The 22,993-nt window shown below is 35.4% G+C and overlaps 3 protein-coding genes across 4 annotated transcripts; 2 read left to right on the top strand and 1 right to left on the bottom strand.

The window, feature by feature from the left end:
• Nucleotides 1-2,839: 2,839 nt before the first annotated feature.
• LOC113665347 (MIT domain-containing protein 1) lies at nt 2,840-5,758 on the bottom strand. The gene is made up of 2 exons (XM_027181024.2): nt 5,258-5,758; nt 2,840-4,397 (listed from the first exon to the last, which is right to left on the bottom strand). Exons 1-2 carry the CDS (start codon nt 5,691-5,693, stop codon nt 4,123-4,125), a joined length of 711 nt encoding a protein of 236 aa, XP_027036825.2. The 5' UTR covers nt 5,694-5,758; the 3' UTR covers nt 2,840-4,122.
• A 64-nt stretch (nt 5,759-5,822) lies between these two features.
• On the top strand, nt 5,823-17,162 carry LOC113665348 (cell cycle control protein 50A). Of its 2 annotated transcripts, none has more exons than XM_027181026.2 (7): nt 5,823-5,898; nt 5,976-6,109; nt 7,662-7,841; nt 8,476-8,623; nt 9,608-9,955; nt 10,695-10,860; nt 15,498-17,162. In XM_027181026.2, exons 1-7 carry the CDS (start codon nt 5,853-5,855, stop codon nt 15,526-15,528), a joined length of 1,053 nt encoding a protein of 350 aa, XP_027036827.2. In that variant the 5' UTR covers nt 5,823-5,852; the 3' UTR covers nt 15,529-17,162. The 2 variants fall into 2 exon arrangements, with proteins under 2 accessions (XP_027036827.2, XP_027036826.2); XM_027181025.2 differs by lacking the exon at nt 15,498-17,162 and adding an exon at nt 12,772-14,647.
• Nucleotides 17,163-19,401: 2,239 nt separating this feature from the next.
• On the top strand, nt 19,402-22,868 carry LOC113665353 (protein adenylyltransferase Fic). The gene is made up of 2 exons (XM_027181029.2): nt 19,402-19,678; nt 21,054-22,868. Exons 1-2 carry the CDS (start codon nt 19,426-19,428, stop codon nt 22,148-22,150), a joined length of 1,350 nt encoding a protein of 449 aa, XP_027036830.2. The 5' UTR covers nt 19,402-19,425; the 3' UTR covers nt 22,151-22,868.
• Nucleotides 22,869-22,993: the final 125 nt, after the last annotated feature.

Below are 22,993 nucleotides of genomic sequence, written 5' to 3'. Positions count from 1 at the left end.
GAAATTAGCTTCTTAGATGTCGACAGATGGCAATTCTTTCGTTAAAATTATTTTTGTTATGTTTGTTACCACAATATTCATTCTAAACTATTGTAGCTCTCGGCTTATAGTTATGTAATTCGATAATTTTAGTTTTTTTCCTCTGTTTTTGTGAATTTTATGTCATCGTTACTTGCATTTTCCGCGTTTTCTGAGAAACAAAGGACACGAAAAGAGTGAAAATATCTATTTTTTTACATAACACTTCATATAATCTCTCAGAATCAAATTTCTACTTACCAATATCGGTTCATTTTCAATGAGAATGATGTTGAGAATTTGGGAAATTGATCGACATAAAGAAGAGTCCAAATTTTTCGACAAACACAAATAAAAGTATTACCTTTGGAATAATAAAATAGAGTGTATGTTTTCTAATGGTATTCTATAATAGAGATGCGAATTTTACCGGAAGGGATACATATTCCATGTAAGTTGATCAAATGAATGTAAATTGGAAAATTAAATGACATCTGAGGAAAAAGACACGAAGCAGTAATTTTTTAAACGATAAACAATTGTATTCACAGAATAACGGACATAATCTTAAAAAAAAAGTTCACTGCTCTCCGATTCTGTCGAGTCGTCGCAAAAGCCTTGTGCAAAAATTTATGTCCTTATAGGAAATCGAAAAACATCAGAGGAAGAAGAAAATATAAGCTGAATTAATTATTCTTTTTACGTGATATAGAAAGCGCACAATGCGTACAAATCTCTTTTTCTATGAGTTCTTCGATGATGTGCAGTCGAGTGATAAAAGCGCAATTTCTCCTTCTATCTTCAATACACGTAGATACTTAAGCAGATTGACTGTGAGAATAACGAGATCGGTTAGACCACAAAACTGCAAACCTAGCATTTCTTCTGCTTTTCCACATATAAAGATTAAAAAACGTTCTTAAATAGTTTCTCGCGACGTTCGCACCATAAATTTTACAAAAGATAACTAGTATATTGATACAAAGATCGACACATCTGTCGTTTAAAGAGCAACGGCCGTTCTCTTGCCAAAAAGAACGAACAGTGACGGTTTTCGAATCCCAGATAAAGTTTAAAACAATGAAGAACCTAGTTATTCTATTACGAGCTCTTTTTAGGTAAAGGCGGCGAGCCTTTCGGTTTTATTGCAAGATAACTACATGTACACAGTCAGTACAGATGTCGATCTGTTGATGAACATGCTACGTGCTTTACCACAATACAGTTTCTGATATGTCTAAAGTATTTCTCTATTGCAAAATCAACTTGATTCCTTTCAGTTTTTAGCCATAGTATCTGTGAATTATGCTGTAGCTATGCATTGTACGCCCTGCCAAATCCGATACACAACAAAATGAGTCAAACTTAAATCAATTCATGATAAAACTTCATTTAGTTCATCGAAATCTTATTTCCCTCAATCGACATCGTTATATTGACAAGAAGAATGGTGTTGAGAATTTTGAAAACAATCAGCTTCACCAAATGAAAAAGTCAAATGACATCAGAGAACAAAACAAGAAGCAGGCAGCTTGTGGAATTATCACTGAGCTGAGGGACGGATAAAAGGATAATTATTCACAATACGAGGATTTCAATTTGTGTCCTCCGAAACTTTAGATGTATCATCAATATTCTATCTGAAGAGGTTGGAAAACACCGCAACAGAAAAGAGAAGAAGTTTCTTTGTAGCAAGGAAAATTCATACAATTTTGTCCCTTCTTTATATTAAAAATGCGCGAACGTAACATTTTACTTTACGCAACAGTGCGGATTTTGTCCGGCGTTTCGAAAGGAATAAGATATCACCTTTATATTTCTTGTTAAGAGGATGAAAAGCACCAAATAAATTATGGAATATTGCTATCGGTCGCCATGAATTAGGAACTGAATTCTAACTAAGCTAAGTGATCACATTACAATTGCTATTTCTTATTTCAAAATTTGATTTAATAAAAAAATTGGTTTCTTACTACGTGAATACAAACATTTAACTTATTTCACAGATGACTTCCCTAGATACATATATTACTCCGCACGTTAAAACAATGCAAAAAAAAAATCCCATTCATAAATCTCTTTCAATTATTTTTTCGTTTTATTTTGTTTTCCTATTTTTCTATTCTTAGTCTAAGATTTTACTATGTCTTTATTACTCTTTCGTTTTGCTTTTTGCTGAACATAGATAGATTACAGACTACTTACAGATTCAAGGTCCAAGAGAAAAGTCCTGTATTTTTTATATTCTGTAGAAAAAGAAAACTGTTTTGATTTTTAAATGTATTGTACAGTATTTGTGACTGTATTTGTAACTACAGCAAAGTTTTATGGAATGAGTAATATTTTATTGGTAAAACTAAAAAGCAGTACACTACAAAAATTTTCACAATTAAAATCCAGAATTTGAACATCAAATCTAACGTGTTTTTTACATAAGAACCTATTTTTCTAATTTCAGCCTGTAGGTTCTTAAACTTCTGAAATGAAAATTATTAGTTTTATTATTTAGGTTATTGAGAATAACTATCTTTTATCTTGCTCTGCACAATGTTATTGTACCAAAGCACTGATTTCAAAATTTGTTGCCTCTTATGATCCCTTAAAATTCAGTTGCTATCATTTGCTCTAACAAATAGACTATAACAATATTTATTTCCCTTTGGGAAAGTTCCTACTTTGCCTCTCATTAGACAAAGCTCTGAAAATACCTTGGAGTCTGGACCTTCATCTCCTGTAATCCTTCAATTTGAGATTCCAAAGAATAACCTTACTGTTTAAACATTGTCTTCAAATAGGCTATAAAAAAGATAGAATGCTGCCGTGTTGAAAGGACTTTTAATTAGAGACCCCAATGGATGAATACCAAACAGCTGCTGCTGTTACTATTGCAAGTTTAAAAAGTAAATTACCTAAGTTATACATGGATTTTAAGCACTTCATAAATTTCAAACAGATCATCAATAGTTGGAAAAAAAGGAGTTATTTTTTCAACTAAGTCAAGCAGCTGAATTACTAAGCAAGAATCACAATGGCAGTGTATATTGTCAACTTTTAAGCTTACTTGAAGAGAACTTGTGAGAGCTAGGTGACTATTTGGAATATTTTAATACAGTCAGTAGTGCAAAAATAAATTAGTTTTTTTGCTGGCACAAACCCCCTTACTTCATACTTTTTAAAAGTGATAAGCATGGAATTTGGCTGACATCAGTTTAGCAGAGGAATCTCAATCTATATATATACACAGCTGAGAATTTCCAATGGCTTCATTCTAAATAATTATGTAATAAAATCAATTTTCAGATGCTCAACAAAAAAATATGTTACTTAAGAGCCTATACAACACCAGTGGATGAAAAAAATTCAAAAGAAACCTGAAGTGAAAAATTTGCACTGTTCTCATGAAAAATTAATTTAAAAGTCACATTTTGCTAAAATACTTCAACCATTGGCAAAATTGTCATTAAGTTTTTCTGAAAATAATGCTATTTTGTTGTGAAGCAATATATTTGTGTATTTGCAAACTAGTCCACAATATGGTCTGTTCAGACCCATAGACTAATCACCCTATCAACTAGGGCTTTAGTGACTAGCCTGTGTTCTTGCAGAAAAACAAAGATTTCAATTCTGAGAAAGGGTGGAATTGACACCCTAGTGGGATTATTAGCCCTTGGTGACTAATGTTCATTTAGAAGTTAGGAAAAGTATCCATTAATTTCATAATTATCCAATAGGGTCTAACAATTTCTAATGGTTATCCAAAGGGTGATGTCATGTGACTGTGTCATGCCAGATTGTCACGTAGGTCATGCAGAGTTATTTTGATGGAGGAAAGAAAAGAAAACTTCCTGTTATCAGACCCTGTTGGTTAATTAAGGGGTGGACAACATACCCACACTATATGCGTTTACTCCCATTACCCCCTAACTAGATTGGGTCTGCTCCTTCTACCCTACATCCCACACCAGAGGCTCTGTTCATCCCATCCCATCTGCAAGGACACAGAAAGAGCTCTAAGGGATATTGTCTCTCATCAACACATACAACAAATACTAACAGGATTATGCAATTACATGCACTTAAGGCTAAATAGCCCTGATCACTTTTTCATACTTTTTTCAGATAAATGTCAACTACTGTCTCATGACATTCTCGTAAGTCAAAGTCACAGAAACCAATACAGAACTTTCCAGGAGGAGGTTTGAAGTAGTCAAGTCCTCTACCAATTTTGATCACCCAGCCATTGCTGAATCTAATCTCGCGATTATGAAGTGTTTGAGAGAATCCAATCTCAAGATTTATGTTGTGTTTTTTTAAACTGTTTTTTAGTCCTTGAAGTCTCTTAGCCTGATTATTTTGACTCTCTTGATCTTCATCTTGAGCTAAGAAAACACCAAGTAATAGTTAGCTTTATTGAAAGGGTGGCCAAGTCGAAGCATATATAAATGCAAAAGGATGAACTTGCTCAAAATTTTTTCTCAAGATAAACAGCTGTTACCATTTTCATTTTGATCCACCCTCTTGACTCTGTCTGGGTGGAGAGCTCTGAGTTAGAGATCTAACCCAGATCATTTTGCTTTCTCTTAGACAAGACAGTATTTGCAAGCTACTCTCAAAGTTCATCTCCTCACCCAAAAAGGAAAATTGGTCCCAGAAATCTGCCAAGTAGACTTTAGAAAATGTTTATCAGAAACCTGCAATGTGCCGACACCCATATAGGGAAAGTTGCAGTACCCTAAGTTAATTCCTGCTGCAGAAACTAGGAAAAGGCACAGCTTGTGCAGACTTTGGTTGAACTGCCAGAACAAATTCTGGTTCATTGTGGAAGGCCATTGTAGCAAACAAGCTGGACTCTGAATTATCTGGGATCTGAGCATTGGGTATATTTTGGGTCATTGAGCTCTGTTTTTCCTAAAGAGATATTTTCCCTTGTTGCCTTTTTTTACTATGAAAAGTGACTGAGCTTCATGTTACAACAATTTTCTCACCCCCAAAACCCTGAAAATGCATAAACCCATCCTAGTAACTCTTTTGAAACTGCAACCCAAACATAGTCAATTCTGTTGCAATCCTAAGAAGAACTCTCCCCCCCCACCCCCTCGCCCCCCTAGTCTCTACCTCTCTCCCAAGGGGAAGCAACTTCCTTGAAGGTGTTGCGTGACAAGAAAGAAGAGGTCAACTGTGACAAGAATTGTTGCAGTCAAAAATAAGAAGTTAACGTATTCATTTCATTTTCACTTACTGGTAAGCAGTTTTATGTTCCGCACCGTTCCTTTACGCACTAACAACTCGCAAAATCGAAGAAAATTATATATCTGGTGAATGTTTCGAATGTAGGGATCTTCGACTGCAACTTCTTGAACATTACCCTCCAAGTACTTCTCAAACACGCGTCTATAGCTATATCCAGTGGATCCTTCCGTGATATTGAGTTTCTCGTGAAAAGTTCCCGCCTCTTGCTGTTCCCTGACCAATTTTTTCAGTTTCTCTGCCCGTTCAATGTAGGACTCCATCTTTGCACGGTAGTGTACCTTCTGCGAGTCATCTTTTGTGTCTTTCAGAACGTTCATTAACAAGGCTAGACCTTCTTGATAGCACACTAATGCCTCAGAGTAGCTTTGAGCTTGATCAAGCTCCACAGCTCTGGTTAATACACTCACTGCAGCTTCTAAGCTCATTTCAAAGATCTTCGACGAAATCCTGTTACTGAAACCAGATCTTTTCTTCCGGGTGCATAAGTTTCCTCACTAGAGAACCCCTACGTCACGCAGACACGGTTGAAAATGCGCCTTGATGCACCACAGGCTAGGACAGGTGAAGCTTTCTGGGATGACAAGATGGCGGATTCTACTAGAGAGAGAAAAAAGTCGAAAAAACCATCAAGTCAGTTATTTTTATTTATACTTTATCGCCGAAAAGGGAGAAATTTATTATTATTTCTTACCAATTTATTTCTTTAGACACTAACTTCAAACAGCAAAGACTGAAAGCTTGGCAACCGATTCTGACAGCATCTACGGCACTGCCTTTGTTTTTCACAATCGGAGTGGTGTTTATACCTATTGGAGCAGTTCTTTTAGTAGCATCCGATAAAGTAAGTGTGGTTCATTATTTAAGGGTTATTTCCCTAATAGAGCTGTATTAAAAGGTTGCAAAACTTAAATTATCTTGTAGCTTATGGTGCTCGGAGTACAAAATATATTTGTGTGTTGAAACCATATAATTTGCAGCTTGGCTAATTGATTTGAGCTTTCATTTTGGAGATAAAGCTTTGGACCCATTTCTACTTCCACACCTTCAAAATAAACTTTGATATCGATACTTCTTTAATTTTTCCTTAAGAAACTGTGTTGGTTCATCACCTCTCTTCAACCTGCGACATAGTGTTGTCAGAAAAGAACGAAAGATGGCCAACGCCATGATCCTAATGAAAGATTTAAGTTTCTCATTGACTGTATGATCAGTTGTTGTCGTTGTTTTGAAGACTATCAGTTTCATTGTGGAAGCAAATCTAATGAATTCATCCAAGAATTCTGCGGATTAAGAATTGTGATAGGATGGAGATTATTTCTGTTAATTTACTTATTGAGAAAATTGATCTCACATCACATGCGCTGAAACAATCTTGACACAACAGAGCCAAAAGAATGGAAGCATTAATAATACTTTGGTTATAATAATAACTGATTGATAATGTAAATTAGCCACCATTAAGAGTTTCAGGTGTTAGTCCTTCCTCAGAGCAATGTTAGCCCTTCACTTGAGGGCTAATGCTCAAAACGTCAACTTTGAAACTCTTAATGGCCAGTTTACATTATCAACTCAGCTGATGATACAAAATTACCCTGTTATACTCTCCCACTGATGCAGAACCACAGTTTCTATAGAAACTTACCCCCTTTATATGATTATAATAGTTCGATTTTGTTGGGCTGTGATTTTTTTATGCTGGAAAGTAGTGTTTGCAGTGACATTTATTCTTTTGTAATTTAAGAAACATACCATAGATATGAATAATCATTTTGTGATAAGAGAGTCCTGAGGTAAATTGGAGCACTCTGACTGATTTTTACTTGGTCTGTATTTTGCTATATGAACAGTTTTCACAGAAATGTTCATAAGCTGTGTACATTTTGTCACAAAAGCTAGTAAATTCAAATAAACAAGTTTGGTCCAAGTGCCACATAGTAAACTACTTACTAACTTCATATGTTCAAGCTGTACTGGGGAGTGTTGGCCCTCATTCTTTTTAAAACATGCTAAGCACAGCTAGGTCCTTACTGCCACAACCTGAAGCCAATATTCCCCAGTACAACTATAGTGCTTGATTAACTATTTAATTCCCATGAGTGACTGAGACATAATTTTTCTTTACAATATCAAAGCAATACCAAGCTGCTGAAGGGAAAGGGCAGGGCCTGAAGGGAAAGGGAGGGCCTTGCTGAAGGGAAAGAAGAGGGAAAATATTAATAAGGGGATTATTAGTTTCTCTAATACCAAATTCTTTTCACTAACATTGTAAGAATTGTACAGCATATAGTAAGGAGAATTACTTAAACGATCTTGGGAGTGAAGGGGTGAGAAGTTATTATCTCTTAAGAATGGGATGATCATGTGAATAATGCTCAAAGGATTTTACATAATAGGTGCAAGAGAAGACTGTGGATTATACATATTGTAAAGCTTCAAGTGGCAAAGGATGTGACAAGTTCTTTGAAAATGTCACAAACACTGGCAAGACCTGTGTCTGTAAAGTGAAGTTTAATCTGTCCCAGGAATTCAAAGGGGATGTGTTTATGTACTATGGGCTTTCCAACTTTTATCAGGTTTGTTATATCTCTCATGTGAATGGCAATTATATTTTATAGTGCAATTAATTCAACTAGAATCACTCAATATTTTCAGCCAATCAAAACATTCAGAACTTCAAAGCAGAAGATTTGTAGTCAGGGAATTTTTAGACCAATCACAGAAGAGGCAGAATAAACTGTGATCATCCAGTAATACAAAATAAAATGTCTCTCAGTCACTGAGTCATTTATCCGAAAAGCCTTGATCCAAGTGTTTCAAATATCCCATTCCTCTCTTCTTATAGCCAAAGAGTTTGATTAAGAGATGAATTTCAAAACTGAATTTACTGGATCAAACACTCGAATAACTGCTACAGGTGGAGGCAAAATTACTAGTGAACACCCCCTATTGATAATTGTCTTATGTAATCAGAAGAATGCAGTGTTTATGCAAGCTGTCTAGAGAAAAGGCAGTTTGGGAATCTTTGTCATCATTATTTATTTCAAAAGCTAGGTAATTATGGTTTTCTTGGAGACACTAGAACTTAAAACATGTTTTTGTTTTACTCAATTCTTCCAAATAATGTTTGTCTTGGTCTGGGAAGGAGGAGGTGGATCTTAAATTTTTTAAATCTGCAAAGCTTAGTTCTGCTTTTTTTTACTGATGTAGAATCATCGTCGCTATGTCAGATCAAGAGATGACCTTCAGCTCCACGGAGACCTAGATCATAAAGTATCATCTGACTGTGATCCTTTTGCAGAAGTCAATGGTTCTGCCATTGCACCATGTGGAGCCATTGCTAATAGTCTGTTCAATGGTAGGTGTTATTTACCTGATAATGATTTTTTTATTGTGCAGCTGTAACCAGACCAAACATACAGTATTACTGTCTGTCAGGAGGCTTATTAGTAGGAACTGGAGAGAATTGGCTCAGTAAGTTTGTGTTTTGTTCTGTCTGTCCATCTGTCTGTCTGGTTCTTGGTTTCTTTGTGATTCAGTATGTCTGTCTTTCTTCTGTCCATCTGTCCATGTAAGTGTCTGTCTGAGTATTTGTCTGCCAGTAGTCCTGTTATAATTATGGTTCATACATGGTTACTGAATTAGAACCCTCCTTTAATTTACACTGTAACTTGTACTGTTACATTTGTTTATGATTCATGTAATGTTGCTTGGTGTTTTGTGAAGTCAGATTGTAAGGAAGTGTTAATCATTACAGACATATGTAACAGAGTTTACCAAAAGCTGTATGTTGTTGTTGGGTACAAGTATAGCTCACGTTCATATATTAAACAATAGCCTCTATTTACTGTGAAAATATGTATGGATATTTGTCCAGGGAAGTTATTTGCACCAAGGAGCAAACAGTTCTCCAAGAACAAAGCTAGAGGAAAACTGTGCGCTTCAAGGAACAGATAATGTCCACGGGCAATATCTGTACATATTTTTGCACCAAAATAGAGGCTATTGTGTTTATTGTCCTTCAAATATTTTGCATGAAAAAATGTTTACAAACAGCTTACTGTATGCAGGGCAGGATGTTTCCTTTTGAGTGTTCTCTGGTACGACTTAATGAACAAAATTCTTCAGTAGCAACCACAAAACCCTCTCTCATCCTAAATTAAAGATGAATTGTAAGATTTAAGATTATCATAAGATTTGAAAATTGCGGAATATCACTCGGATGATATTCTTGGATATCACCCAGTTTTAGCTGGGGAATATTTGGTGGGATATTTGATGTATTGTAATTGCTATTAGCATTATATTTCATTCTGACATCTTCTTCTTCTTCTCCTTTCAGATTCTTTTAAACTGACATACCTCAAGAGCGAAAACCAGCAGATCAGTGTTAGTTTGTCTAATAAAGATATAGCCTGGAAATCTGACCGAGAAGTTAAATTCAAAAATCCATCTAGGAACCTCAAGGAGGCTTTCAAAGGTTATGCCAAACCACCCAACTGGCCTAGACCTGTATATGAATTAGACACGAACAACACTGACAACAATGGCTTCCAGAATGAGGATTTCATTGTCTGGATGAGGACAGCAGCATTTTCAACTTTCCGCAAGCTCTACCGCAAAATTGTCCACTCTGGAGAGTTTAAGAATGGTCTGCCAAAAGGCGAATACCAGCTTGACATCATGTACAGTATCCTTTATTACAGTTGCATTAGAACTTCACAGGGGATGAATTTTCTCCATGCAAAGACAGCTATGTTTTGTGTGTCACCACATGTGGTATGGTGTCAACTAAGTAATTTATAGAGGAACAAAGTTTTACTACTTTTGAAAGTGGGGCCATGTGGAAATGTTTAGTTGACACAATGCGCTACACATAAAAATTATTGACCTTTGAACCCTTATGTATATAATTTACTTTTAGGTCTTGTACCTTCATATCTATTAAAGTTTTTTTCTCCAGAATTTTTTTTTTCCATAGCCAATCAAGGTGTTTTTTTTTTCATAGTTGCTTGCTCAAGAGTAATCCTTGTCTTTCTCCTTGTCCTTAGTCAGAGGACACACTAAGCATTCTTAAGGTTTTTTTTTTGCACTTTTTTTATCTTTGTAGCTGTTTTCTTTCTCTCATACACTACAAGAGTTGTTTTATATGTTCGCATTTTTATGTAATTATCAATGCATTTACTCTTTCAACTGGACCAATATTAATAACATTATAACTGAAGTGGCTACCCTGTCTAAACATCTTCAAGTATTATTATTATTTTTTTATTATAATTGTTAAAGAGTAGTGGTCAATTGACTACCAGTATTAACAGTTCCATTCTGTTTTAGAAGACTTTACATTTGTTATTTTTAGTGCTTGGTTTTCCTTTGATCATGCAATTTCTTTTCAAATTACTTCTTTGACTTGAGAACAATGCACACAGATTTTCCTGTGACTTCATTTGATGGCGAGAAGAGAGTGATTTTAAGCACAACATCATGGATAGGTGGGAAGAATCCTTTCCTTGGAATTGCCTACATCACTGTAGGAATTCTCTGCCTGGTTTTGGGAGCATCCTTCTTGATCATTCATCTCAAGTTTGGGAAAAGGTAAGTCTATCGTTCATTTCAGTGTGTTGAGAATGAACAATTTTCAATGAAAAATTCACAAGCATAAATTATGTTCTGTTGTTATCTACTGTTTGTTCACTTTGGTCCAACCACTGTGTCTACATTTATGTATGAGCAAGGAAGTTATTGACCTTATCGAAGCAACATGTGATTTACTCGACCCTTTAACTCTCATGAGTGATTATTAGACAGAATTTCTTCTTACAATATCAGTCCAATGTCAAGCAGATAGGTGGTGAGATAAGAGAAAAATATAAATTAGATGATAATTAGCTGATTCAAAAACTAAATTCTCCTAACTAAGATTATGAGACTTTTATAGTGGACAATAAGGAGAATTATCAATGATATCTTGGTAGTAAAACAGTTTAGACTAAATTGAGACCAAAAACAGAGTTTTTCTTACCAAATATGCCTGATGGAAGTTGATTTGCAAATTATTATTTTTTCCTCTTTGCCATTTATGCAAATCAAATGCTTTCTACCTGTTTGGTATCTTTCAAAGAGCTGTAAAAGGAGTTGCTTGTACCCTTTGATAGCCTCAGCAATCTCTCAGTATTTAAGTTGTCAGTTAACCATTGTCTCAGTAATGTTTCTATTTAAACACTTTTTAAAACAAACTGAAGTAACTATGGAAACCTCTGATTGGTGAAATGGGGCTGAATTAGTGCATCACTACCCTTAGGTTACCCATTTTCTCATGTAAGTAGTTCAAATTCCTGACATGTTGCATTGGAGGCTATGGTAGAACAAAGCACATCTGGGAGGTTTTATAGTCATCGAAAAACTCATGGAGAAGATTTAACAAGGAAACTAATAACAGAATGTTTGAAATAGGGGGATAGTTCACAGAGGTTTCTTTGCAGGAAGTCTTTTTGCAATTGCCAAAAAATACAGGGTTAAGTATGCAGCAGTAAAAAGAAAATTGGAAGGACTTGTTTGAAGAAAGATATGAAAACATGAAGTGACAGTAGCACAGCATAAGAATGGAATGCGATGAAAATGTGTCACGGTAGTGGGCAGGGCAATGATGCATAAATTTGGCCATTCCATAAATCAGTGGTTTTCATAGTAAGTCAAGAACATTCTTTCTTAGTACCAGTGCTTCATTTCCAATAACACCATAAGGATTCACAATTTGTTTAAAATAGTTCCTTAAAAGTTAATTAAATTAAATTTATTCAGTTAATTGTTGGGTGTCAAACAAAGCTTAAACTCAAACTTTTGACTAAAACAAGGTGCTTAAGAGGTAAACTTGATGAACTTAATGTGTCAGTTCTTAAGCAGCTGCATTCTGTTGATTGGTGTCTGTATCAGTTACTAAATGAATGAAGCTGAAATTTGTTCGGTAAACATTCTAAGAAGAGATGAAAAATTTACATTTTGGAAAACCAAGGTTGAACATTCAAAGTTCAACTTTGTAAGCAAACCTTACACATAACAGCTGTTCAGTACACAAAGATTAGCAAAAACATCCCCATTTTGTAAAATTGTGACAAGAAAAATTTTGATTTATGAACCTGTTGCCTTCAATAGTTTGTTTTTATGAAGTGACTTTGTTGAAAGTGAATAATTTTACAAAAGCTTTCATATTAGGCACAAGCTGGCAGTTGAGGAAAAAATAAGATCCTGCATTCCTCACCTGGTTGTTTTTGGGAGTGACCCTCATCACCAGGTGTTCAAAAAATCAAAATCATTATTGAAATATGAAAGCTGGTGAAGTTTGTTGCAAGAGGTCTGAATGAATAGAGAAAGAGGGCAATTTTTTAAAAGATAAGAACAAAAACTGAAATCTGGTTATTATACATTGAAAAGCTGGTTTTGTATTTAGTCTGTAGTGTTAGCATTCTCCAACATCTGTTTACAAAAGACCTTATTTTTCATTCACAGGGATTATACCAATAGTGATCGTGGAATGCAGCTGCGAGAGATGGGAAATTAAACTGTTATTGTGTAACTAGTTTTATTTAATGAGTAATTTGTGCTGCTTGACAAATTAAATACTATGTAGTGAAAAAGTTATGTCTTAAACCTTAAGTTAAAAAAAGATCCAAAGGCTAATTTAAGGACCTGTATTTCTTTTTCGTTAAGATTTTGTAAATGTATTAATCTTTTGTCAAATCACTGTTAAAACAATTTTGGAATACCTACTTTCCTAACTTCAGGACATAAAACTAGAAGTTGGTACCTAAATAGTCCAGGAGGCTTGGTTATTCTCTCAGGTCCAGTCCTATTTAGGTGTTGAACAATTTGACTCTTAAGCACAAGATATGACCCCTTTTAGTTCAAATATGTGACGTATACGCAGAAAATAGATTTTATGGATGCCTGAAAGCATAACTTACTTTCATGAAATTTTGATGCATGTTTAATTTGCATAGCATTTTTTTTAGCCCTACAATGTTAATTGCAAGAGTGCAAATTTATACCTTTGTCAACAGATAGTTTGGTAGAAAGGTGCACAATAGTAATGTGCTAAATTTCTTTTGTTTTAAAATTTCATGTTACAGTTGTCTCTAGGCAGGTACCTTGATAATTTATGTTGTAATATTATTGGGAACTGCTAAAATTGTTAATAATTTCCAGGCAGTATTCAAGAACTTTTGTTTTTGTAAAAATCCTTCTTTTAATAATAAGTTTGAGTTTTTGTGAATTTTTAAGGATTCTTGAAAAATGTGAAAAAGGCCACTCCTAACCCTAGCTTGCAATTTCAAAAGATGCACAACTAAAGTATGTCTCCATAAAATCACAAGGTGTTGAGTTGTTTGATATTGCTAAAAGTGCAGTGAACATGTTAAACTAAGTACTGACACTGTACATTTCCACTGTACCAGCAATTTTCCATTCAGTGGTTATGAGAAAATAATGATTTTGCAAAATTAATTTATCTTTTCCCAATGTTTTCTCAGTGAACTGTTCTCACATCTAATATTTTAGTACACTTATTTTAGTGTAGCAATTTGAAACTTTTGTATATATCATTAGGTGCTGGTGGGATTTGTTCACATTGCATAATGTTAATAATAATATTTAAAAGTTTGTATGAGGTTTCTTCTATTGAGCTTGTTCACCTTGCATGATTTATTCTCAACATTTGAATTTAATAGTCAGTTTAGCTAGACATAAGTACATAAAACATCATTCACTTGTCATAAGTTAGCCATGATTTTTTACTCTGACAAATTTATTTGCTTGTCAAATCACTGACTTTAGAGATAGTAAAGTGATATGCAAGGACAGAATTACCATGCTTCAATAATTGTAGTAACAGATGATAGGTTTTGGACCAATTAAAGTGCACCAAATATTTGAGTTATTGAAGAAAAATAAGAAAAGTACTGAAGTTTTCATTTTTTTAAAGCACAAAAAGTGGTTGTAGTGATGAGGCAGACAAACCAACAAAGGAATTATGTGACAGAGTACTACTGTAAACTTTCAGAATAGCATTTGTGGCTGATTTTTTTTCATTAAATCATGTTTTGAAATCTTAAGTACTATGCCAAAAAATAACTGTAAGAATTTTGCAAAATCAGTGCTTAGGTTATGGGTATTTATTTAAGGAGGAGAACACGCTTAACTCTATTAAAATCCAATTTTTTGCAAGGTGAAAATATGGTGTAGCATGGTCAAGTATGATGCATATTTGTTTTATCATTTATGTTAATAAATGATTAAATAAATAAATAAATTAATGAACCATAAAGTTAGTTGAAAGAACACATTGTTATGGCTGCAATCATTTATTAAATTCTACTTGAAAACAAAATGATGAGGCTCATGATTTTTTGGGAACAAAGAAAAGTTGAACTTTTACAATAAAATATGTTCAAAGATAACCTTGTCTCTGAAATTAATAAGAGATTTGAATAGTTTGTATTTCTGTTTCTAGTCCTTGTTTTAGACTTCAAATTTTTCCCTGGTAGAGGGAAATGCTTGGATCTAATCTGGGGTATGGTCACAGCAGGATGGTTGGGTTGTGTTCTCAGCAATATGCTTAAATTTCATTTTATTGGCAAACTGACAGGGCAACTTGCTGAAATAATCAGGGGCATGGGAAGAGGGAGGTTATAACATTACAATGCTCTTAACACTACAGTCAGAAATAGAAAAAATGGTTTTAGTTGCTTCATTTTCCAGAAACTGGGATTCACATTTTTATCAGATTGTATGCATGATTTTGTTCACAATATCTGAACTTGATATCAAGGCAATATTGTTTAATTTTTCACCATACAATAGCATTTTGTTTCTCAACTCAAATCTCTGTGAACATGCAATTTCCAGAAATTCCATTGTGATGTCATTATCACATGAAGGTCATGTCAGGAAGGGGGTCTCAGATATTTCTTTAGTAGTCTGGGGCCCATTTCTCAAAAGTCCCGGTAATCTAAAGGGCCTGAAACCATATTTTAATATCAATAAACTTACTCAACTATATTTGTATTGTAGTTCAATCACCCTTCCCTTTCTTTTTTCTTCACAGCAAATAATTGGGGAATGATCATGAACATTTATTGCACTGACTATTGGTTGGAAAGTTTAGTCATATAACAAATGCTTTTTGTAATGTAGCACCTTTCTCTTTCCCATAACAATTTTCTGCCAATTTGTTTCAGGCCAAGATCTGTTCAGAGCTTCAGGAGATGAGAAGTAAAGGTTGTGGAATGTCAAGAAGGAAAAACAGATTACACCACACGAGAGAGATAGAGAGAGAGAACCATTCTTGTAGCATCTAGTAAATTTGAGCACATTGCTTATAACATGAGACCTATTCAAAGAATATCAACCCTTTGGATCTTGTGCATGGTTACAACCAGTGGGAAAAAGAAAGGTTGACATCTTTCTCTTTGGGTGACATCAAAACACTGAAAAAAATTGAGAAATTTCTTGTCTTTTTGGTATGGTGAAATAAAGCAATTACTTGTGATAATTGACCTGGAAAGAACACTTAAAACTACTGCACCTGAACTGAAAAATTGTCTTTTATTTCAGGTTTCAAAAAGGGTATTTTAAGGTTTGGGTGGAAATAATTAATTGAAAAGGTGATTTTATGAAGTTTTGCAATTTCCAGTGCAAGTTTCATACTGAAAAGTAGAACAGCCAGAAGTAATCACTAATTGTTTACAGGGCAGGTTGAAAATTCATTAATCCTTCAACTTTCAGGAGTGATTAGTGTCTGATATGCTAAAGTAAATTTAATTTAAATCAATGGTGTTGTTTTGAGATTCTAAAGAGTAACTTAAAGTAGACATTTTGAATCTTGCTTGGCAACATGTCCACTTACCTGTGAGGTTTCGGGGTCTCCCTCCTTTTTTTTCCAACTCATGGCAATCCTTTTAATAATATTAGAAGCTGCAGGAAAAAAAGTGGTTCCTCTCCTTTACCACTTCTCCTTTACAGAAGACATTTTTAGGATCTTCACTCAGAGTACTAATTCCCAGGGCAACTAACAGAGCAATGTAGAGTCATCTGTTGGGGTAGTGTGCCATTGCATCCTGGAATTTTAAAGGGTGTAAACAGTTTTATCTTCTATCATACAGATAGTGGTTAATTTTTGAACTTTAATTAAGATATGCAGTTGATATTTTCAAAGGAAATTACACCCCATAAGCATCAGCTTGACTGAAATTAGGTGGATGTATTTGTGTATGTAATATGTAACTGTGTTTCTTGTGTGAGTTAAATCTCAAATTTGAGAGGTGAAAACCCTTTGAACATTTTGTGTTACATTTCTTTTAGCATGGACATTTACATATTTTTCTTTTTGTTAGGGTCTGATATATGGTTAGAGGCTACCATGGCAACACACAGTTTAACAAAATTGTGGAGGGTGGGGTGGAAAATGTTCCTCTGGGTAGAAGAGAAATTTTCTCGGAATTTTTCTCAGGTTTTGTAGCCCATCTAGAGTTGCCATCACACTACAGCTAAAACTATCACTTGTATTGCCTAGGACAGATTTCTTGTGTATCACCCAGTTTCCAGCCAGTTTACCTGGTTCAATAATTGATATTTTCATTAAGTTTTACAAATTATTCTTTAATAGTTGCTGTAAGAAATTTTTCGAACTTGTGCTAAAAATTAGATATAAGAAGTGTAGATTTTTTGATTTGAACATGAAGTTCAAACTTTGGTCAGAGACAAAATGATAAGATTATCAAGATTTTTAGTGTGTATTTAATGAAAAGAAATTGTAACTTATATAATGTATTTGTGATAAATTATAACAGTAGGTATTTCAATCTGCTAATTAAATTAGAAAATGAATATGAATGTGAGAAAAACTAGTGTGATTGTTTTAGTTGTGTATAAAACTTGGGTCAATGTCAGTATCTGTACACCTACTTCTTCCCTAGCCCAACATTAACCTCAACTTGTTATCAGTTGACTGTTTATGATTTAAGGGGTAGGTACGCAGTTGCTCAGATAGTACCACTGATTCAAGGACTTTTATTACCTTTATTGACTTTTATCAAGTTTATATTCTCAGGATGGGGTTATAAAAAACTGACCTTGCAATAGACACCTCAATATTGCAACAGTAGGGGAGGGGGGTCTATAGATGAATGCATAAACTTCTGCCAATAAGACAGGGAAATGGGGGCATGCTTAGTAGGACATTATTTTTTGTCTAAAAAAGTGACGGGGGGGAAGGGTTAAAATCCCCCCAGCACCTCCCTCTATAGTTTCCCTTATAGAGAGTATTGAATGCATTGGTCATTAACGGCTTTTCAACTGCTTCTTGCAGCTTGATTATGAGCCAAAGAGGCTGATCATTGGAATTGTTTAAGAGTTACAAGATTTGGAGTTTATATGAAATGTTTCATATTTGTACTGCGGTTGTAGATGAAAGTGGAAATGTGATCATCGCAGTAAATTTTCCAATTTAAGCAATTGGAAAGAAGAAGCCTGAAAAAAATCAGGGCTTCAACGGGATTCGAACCCGTGACCTCCGCGATACCGGTGCGATGCTCTACCAACTGAGCCATGAAGCCACACATTGGGAGCGAGGTCAATTTATTGAGTTCATATCTTCCCGTGCAGTGAAATGATGTGGAGTTTATATGAAATAATTCATATTTGTACTGCGGTTGTAGATGAAAGTGGAAATGTGATCATCGCAGTAAATTTTCCAATTTAAGCAATTGGAAAGAAGAAGCCTGAAAAAAAATCAGGGCTTCAACGGGATTCGAACCCGTGACCTCCGCGATACCGGTGCGATGCTCTACCAACTGAGCTATGAAGCCACACATTGGAAGCGAGGTCAATTTATTGAGTTCATATCTTCCCGTGCAGTGAAATGATGTGGAGTTTATATGAAATAATTCATATTTGTACTGCGGTTGCAGGGGGAAACCCAAACTTAGAGATGATTGTTGCAGAGATTCCAACCCTCCCGATTTGATCGGGAGTCTCCCGATTTGATGTCTTGCCTCCCGCTCTCCCGATTTTTACCAAATTCTCCCGATTTATCATAAAATTCTGAAAACTAGGGGAAAATTGCTAATCTTTAGAATTTTTGGCGATCTGTCACTGTGAAACACTCATATTATACTTACTTTCTTCGCGAAGAGCATTATGGTATGTTATAACTCAGGCCGGAATGATGTCAAAATTCAGGAAATGGCACTTGAGAGAACCTAAATTTGCAAAATTTCCCGGGGGCATGCCCCCTGACCCCCCTAGAAGCTCGCGCCTTTGGCACTAATAATTACTCCCTATTTTCCATCACATGGGGTTGGAACCTCTGTTGTTGGGAATTTGTCCAGGTGCATGAATTAATGAGAATTTCAATTAACCCTCAATAAATGTAAACATATTGACCTTCCCCTCTGATGGACAAACGAAGTTAAGGCCATTTGTGACTTTCATGTGACTTTCATTTTGAAAATATAGGTTTTTTCCCAGCACACAGCGGATCCTAGATTAGAGGTTCAGTTTGAAAGTACTGTCTACTCTTGGGGGGCACTGCACGTCAAAACTCCTCCCCACTCCTCACATCTCCTCACCCTCTCCCCCTCACTCTTAAATTTCACACAATGAACGTCATGGAAATGATCCACACGGCGGGGAGAGGATCTGACAGTAGACAGAGAATAAAAAATGAACTGAATGATTTGTCTTCCTTGCATCAGTTTAATTTTGGGGCTAAATCATTATCGTTCAAGGCTTTTTTTCTTCGTCTTTTGTCAAGTGAAATGATGAAAGAAAAAGGCGGGCTTAGTCTCCGAGACGGAAATGTCGGGAAAATACGGTTCACAGTTCATTTAAATTGCGAAAAATCTCATCTTCCTACAGAAACGATCAGTTGTTCGGTTCAGTTTATCAATTTAATATCATGTTTAGTGATTAAGTGTTCTCTTCAGTTCTCTATGTTGTTCATAATTTAACGCCAATATTGCAGCCTATTTGAATTCGAGAATAGTAAATTTGTTTCCTACGGTTATAAAATCACATTTTTCGCGCGCCCTTGTACTCCCTCTCGACCAATCAAATGCGAGCACGTACAATAAGCGACTGGTAATCCTTCGGAAAGCAAAAACAAATATGGCGGACGGAGTGACGCAACTTTGTGAACTCTGCAACAGATTGCGATTATCATTGTTTACATCGTCGAAATTGAGAAATATGCCTCCTGTGTTTCATTTGATTCTTGCAAGCCTTACGGGAGTTGCTGTAGCGCTGATCGCGACTTACATTCCCTCAATATGGAGGCCGTGGTTTTGGCGTCCATCACTCGAATCATACGCACCTGGTTTCAATCTTGTCTTAGCACCACAAACCGCTTTAGTGGAGAAAAGTGAGTTTATCTCTAATCTTTATGGTGTGTTATTGAATTTAAATTATTGCTTGTAGTCCGTTGGAAGGTGTAGATGTAGGCACTCCTGCAAGAAATTATACGCATTCCTGCTGAGTGTGATCCGAATTTGACATATGTTTTCGCTCGAATCTGAGATCAACTTCCTGTTTGTAACGGTTGATCTATTATCTTGGATCGAGATTTTCCTCTGACTTCTTAGGTCTATATAGTAGCACGAAGAAGATATATCTTTTAGGGCTTAGAGGTAAACTCCTGTAACTTATTTTACGTTGTTCCTCGGTTTTTTCCCTGACGTTATCCATGATTCAGTGATGTAAATAAATCACTACAAGCCTTTTCCGAAGCGTAATGAATTTGATGGTCGTAGATCCACTTCCTTTACACCAAGAGTGATGCAAGTCATTTTATTAACGGTTTCAATCATGAGATCAAGATTTGTGGGAGAGGTTAAATAGTACGCGAAATCAAGAGTGTTTTACTTCATCAAGGGAAGTGTATGATAAACAGATGGTAACATAGTTAACACTGTGGTCTCAGTATGAAGAGGCATCAGTTTTCCAATGTTACATACAACTGGGTATTTGAGTGTCTTGTTTGAAAGCCGATTAAGCCAAATATGAGGTCAACTGCACACTGAAACACCACACTTTGCCATGACAGTTAATCTCAATTAGTCCTGGTCATGCCACCAGATTCTTAGTTGAGAAGGACAGAAATTTATATTTTACTAAGGAAAAAATATCTGAGAATCTGATTGATCAATCCCCTCTTCTGGCAAGTGTGTATATTCTTGTTGATAAGTGTTGAGAATTTTGTATCTTACCAAGCTCTCATATCAACACTCTTTTGCTGATAAGTAAGTCAATTGTCATCTCCTGTTTACTAGACATTGTATTGGTATTTTAGGGAGGAGTAACTTGCTGATCACTCCTGCAACTAAGAACTATGTTCAAACATTGAGAAAAAAACAAAATCAAAACTCCCAATTGTAATAGGGTTACATTACATAGAGCTAAATTGTATTCAGCATGATTTCTTGTGTGACTGGGTGTAACATGGAAAGTGGTAGGGTCAGGGGATGGGAATTTGTACCACCTCCTGGTCAGAAGCCAAATCCTTGCAATGGGAGGTTCCTGTGATACTACCTAATCTGAAGGTATTTGAAAATTATTTGTCTTAAAATACATATGTTGATTATCTTAGTTGGGGGCCTGAGGGAGATATAAATATCTGTGTTTTTTAATCAAAGTTTGCACACCCCTCCAATCATAAATTCCTGGCTTCACCCTGAAAAGGTTTCACTGCTTGTTGTATGCTACTAGTAAGCTGTAAATCTAAAACTTTTCTTCTACAGCTCCTTTGCAAGGGGAGGCTCTTCATGCTCTTAAACTTGCTTTAGAAATGAATGGTGAAAGAAAAAGAGACAAAGCCTTGAAACTTTTCAAACAAGCTGAGGCATTATCACCTCATCACCCTGAGATACTTTTACATTATGGGGAATTTCTTGAAGAAGATGATGTTATTCATGCTGAGCATCTTTATACAAGAGCTCTAGCTGTTAGTCCTGAAAACTCCAGGGCAATGGCAAACAGAGGAAGGACATTACCCAAGGTACGACAGCTTGATCAGGAAATGCTTGATAAGATTGATAAGAAAAGAGATGAACTCTTCCGTGTTCCAAAAGGAAGCCTAGCTATGAAAAGAGCTGTTACTGAGGCTTACTACAAACATATATATCACTCAAATGCCATTGAAGGTAACACAATGACATTATCAATGACAAGAGCAATTGTGGAAACAAGAATGGCAGTGCCTGGAAAGAGTATATTAGAGCACAATGAAGTCTTAGGGCTTGACAAAGCAATGAAATTTGTCAATGGGTCCCTACTCCAAAAACAAGAAAAAATTACATTAGATGACGTTGTTGAAATACACCGCCGCGTTTTGGGACATGCTCACCCTTTGGAAGCTGGTAGATTCAGAACCACACAGGTATTTGTAGGGAATCATGTTCCCCCCAGCCCAATGGAGATTGAAAGACATGTGAATGAATTTAATGAATGGCTTATGTCCAGAGAACCTGAAATGCTTCATCCCATAGAATTTGCAGCTCTTGCGCATTACAAACTTGTCTACATTCATCCATTTACAGATGGCAATGGAAGAACTAGCAGACTGTTAATGAATTCCATTTTGATGCGAGCAGGGTTCCCCCCAGTTATTATTAGATTTCAAGACAGATACAAATATTATGAATACTTAGATATGGCCAATCATGGTGATGTTAGACCTTTTATAAGATTTGTGGCCAGGTGTACAGAAAGAACCATTGATGAGTATCTGTCGGTAACAACTATTTATCCAGTGGGTCATGAGAAGCATCCAGAGTTGACTGATGCCCATGACATAAATAGTGAAGATACATTTAATGTGGATAAAAATTCACAATAATTAAATAAAAATTACCTTGCCTTTTGTGCAGAAATATGCACAGATATTTGTCCACAGACATTTCTGTTCTGAGATGAGGACAGTTTTCCAAGAGCAAAGTTTAAGGAAAACTTTGAACTTTGTAGAACAAATGATGATGTTGAAGGGCAAATGTATGAGTAGATTTTTGTACCAACTGGAGGCTATTGTGTTTATTGTCCTTCAAATATTTGTGCAGTGCATGGGAAAATCTCAAGGAACAGCTTCCTGTTTGCTGCATGGGATGTTTTCTTTTTAGTGATTGCTGTTATGACTTTATGAACAAACAAACATGTTACTTCCTCTTCTGTAACAGTAGCTGAACCAACTGCACACAAGCAAAATTATTTGATGAATTATAATATCACATTTATTCTGGTGATGTTAGGGATATTTTTTCAAATTACATTGCAAAGAATAGTTTTACTGTTAAGAATATTTAAAGAATATATACAGGAGGTGAAATTGAGGTTCTTTTGTCCTTTTTTTTTTTTTTTGGACAACCTTACTCAAAACAGCTGGATAACTGCACCTGTATGTAGTAACTCAGCCAAAAATATTAACTGAGCTGTATTTATAACCAAATATTGTACTAGAAAGGTCTATTTAATAGTTTAAAATGTTAGTCATCAAAAAAACAATACACAGGTTTCAAAAATTAATGAGAATATATGTCAAAGTATTTTATTGAGAAATCAAAGAGGTCTGACCTACAGGTATCTTTTTCTACTTTAATTATCCACTTCTTCAATTCATTTCCTTCCCCTCCACACCCTCTCTGTGGTTTTATGACAAGTGATTCTGTATGCAGAAGAAGTTCAGTGC

This window comes from Pocillopora damicornis, chromosome 3, assembly GCF_964200805.1.
Source record: "Pocillopora damicornis chromosome 3, jaPocDami1.2, whole genome shotgun sequence".
NCBI lineage: Eukaryota > Metazoa > Cnidaria > Anthozoa > Scleractinia > Pocilloporidae > Pocillopora > Pocillopora damicornis.
This window is presented reverse-complemented; position numbering and strand designations above follow the sequence as displayed.

Bases quoted from the DNA above. Each gene is read 5' to 3' on its own strand.
- LOC113665347 (XM_027181024.2), bottom strand. From the start codon at position 5,693: ATGAGCTTAGAAGCTGCAGTGAGTGTATTAACCAGAGCTGTGGAGCTT. The intron at 4,398-5,257 runs GTAAGTGAAAAT...GTGTTTTCTTAG, and splicing joins GAACATAAAACTGCTTACCA to CTCAAGATGAAGATCAAGAG.
- LOC113665348 (XM_027181025.2), top strand. From the start codon at position 5,853: ATGGCGGATTCTACTAGAGAGAGAAAAAAGTCGAAAAAACCATCAA. The intron at 7,842-8,475 runs GTTTGTTATATC...TTACTGATGTAG, and splicing joins GGCTTTCCAACTTTTATCAG to AATCATCGTCGCTATGTCAG. The intron at 8,624-9,607 runs GTAGGTGTTATT...TTCTCCTTTCAG, and splicing joins TGCTAATAGTCTGTTCAATG to ATTCTTTTAAACTGACATAC.
- LOC113665353 (XM_027181029.2), top strand. From the start codon at position 19,426: ATGGCGGACGGAGTGACGCAACTTTGTGAACTCTGCAACAGATTGCGA. The intron at 19,679-21,053 runs GTGAGTTTATCT...TTTCTTCTACAG, and splicing joins AACCGCTTTAGTGGAGAAAA to CTCCTTTGCAAGGGGAGGCT.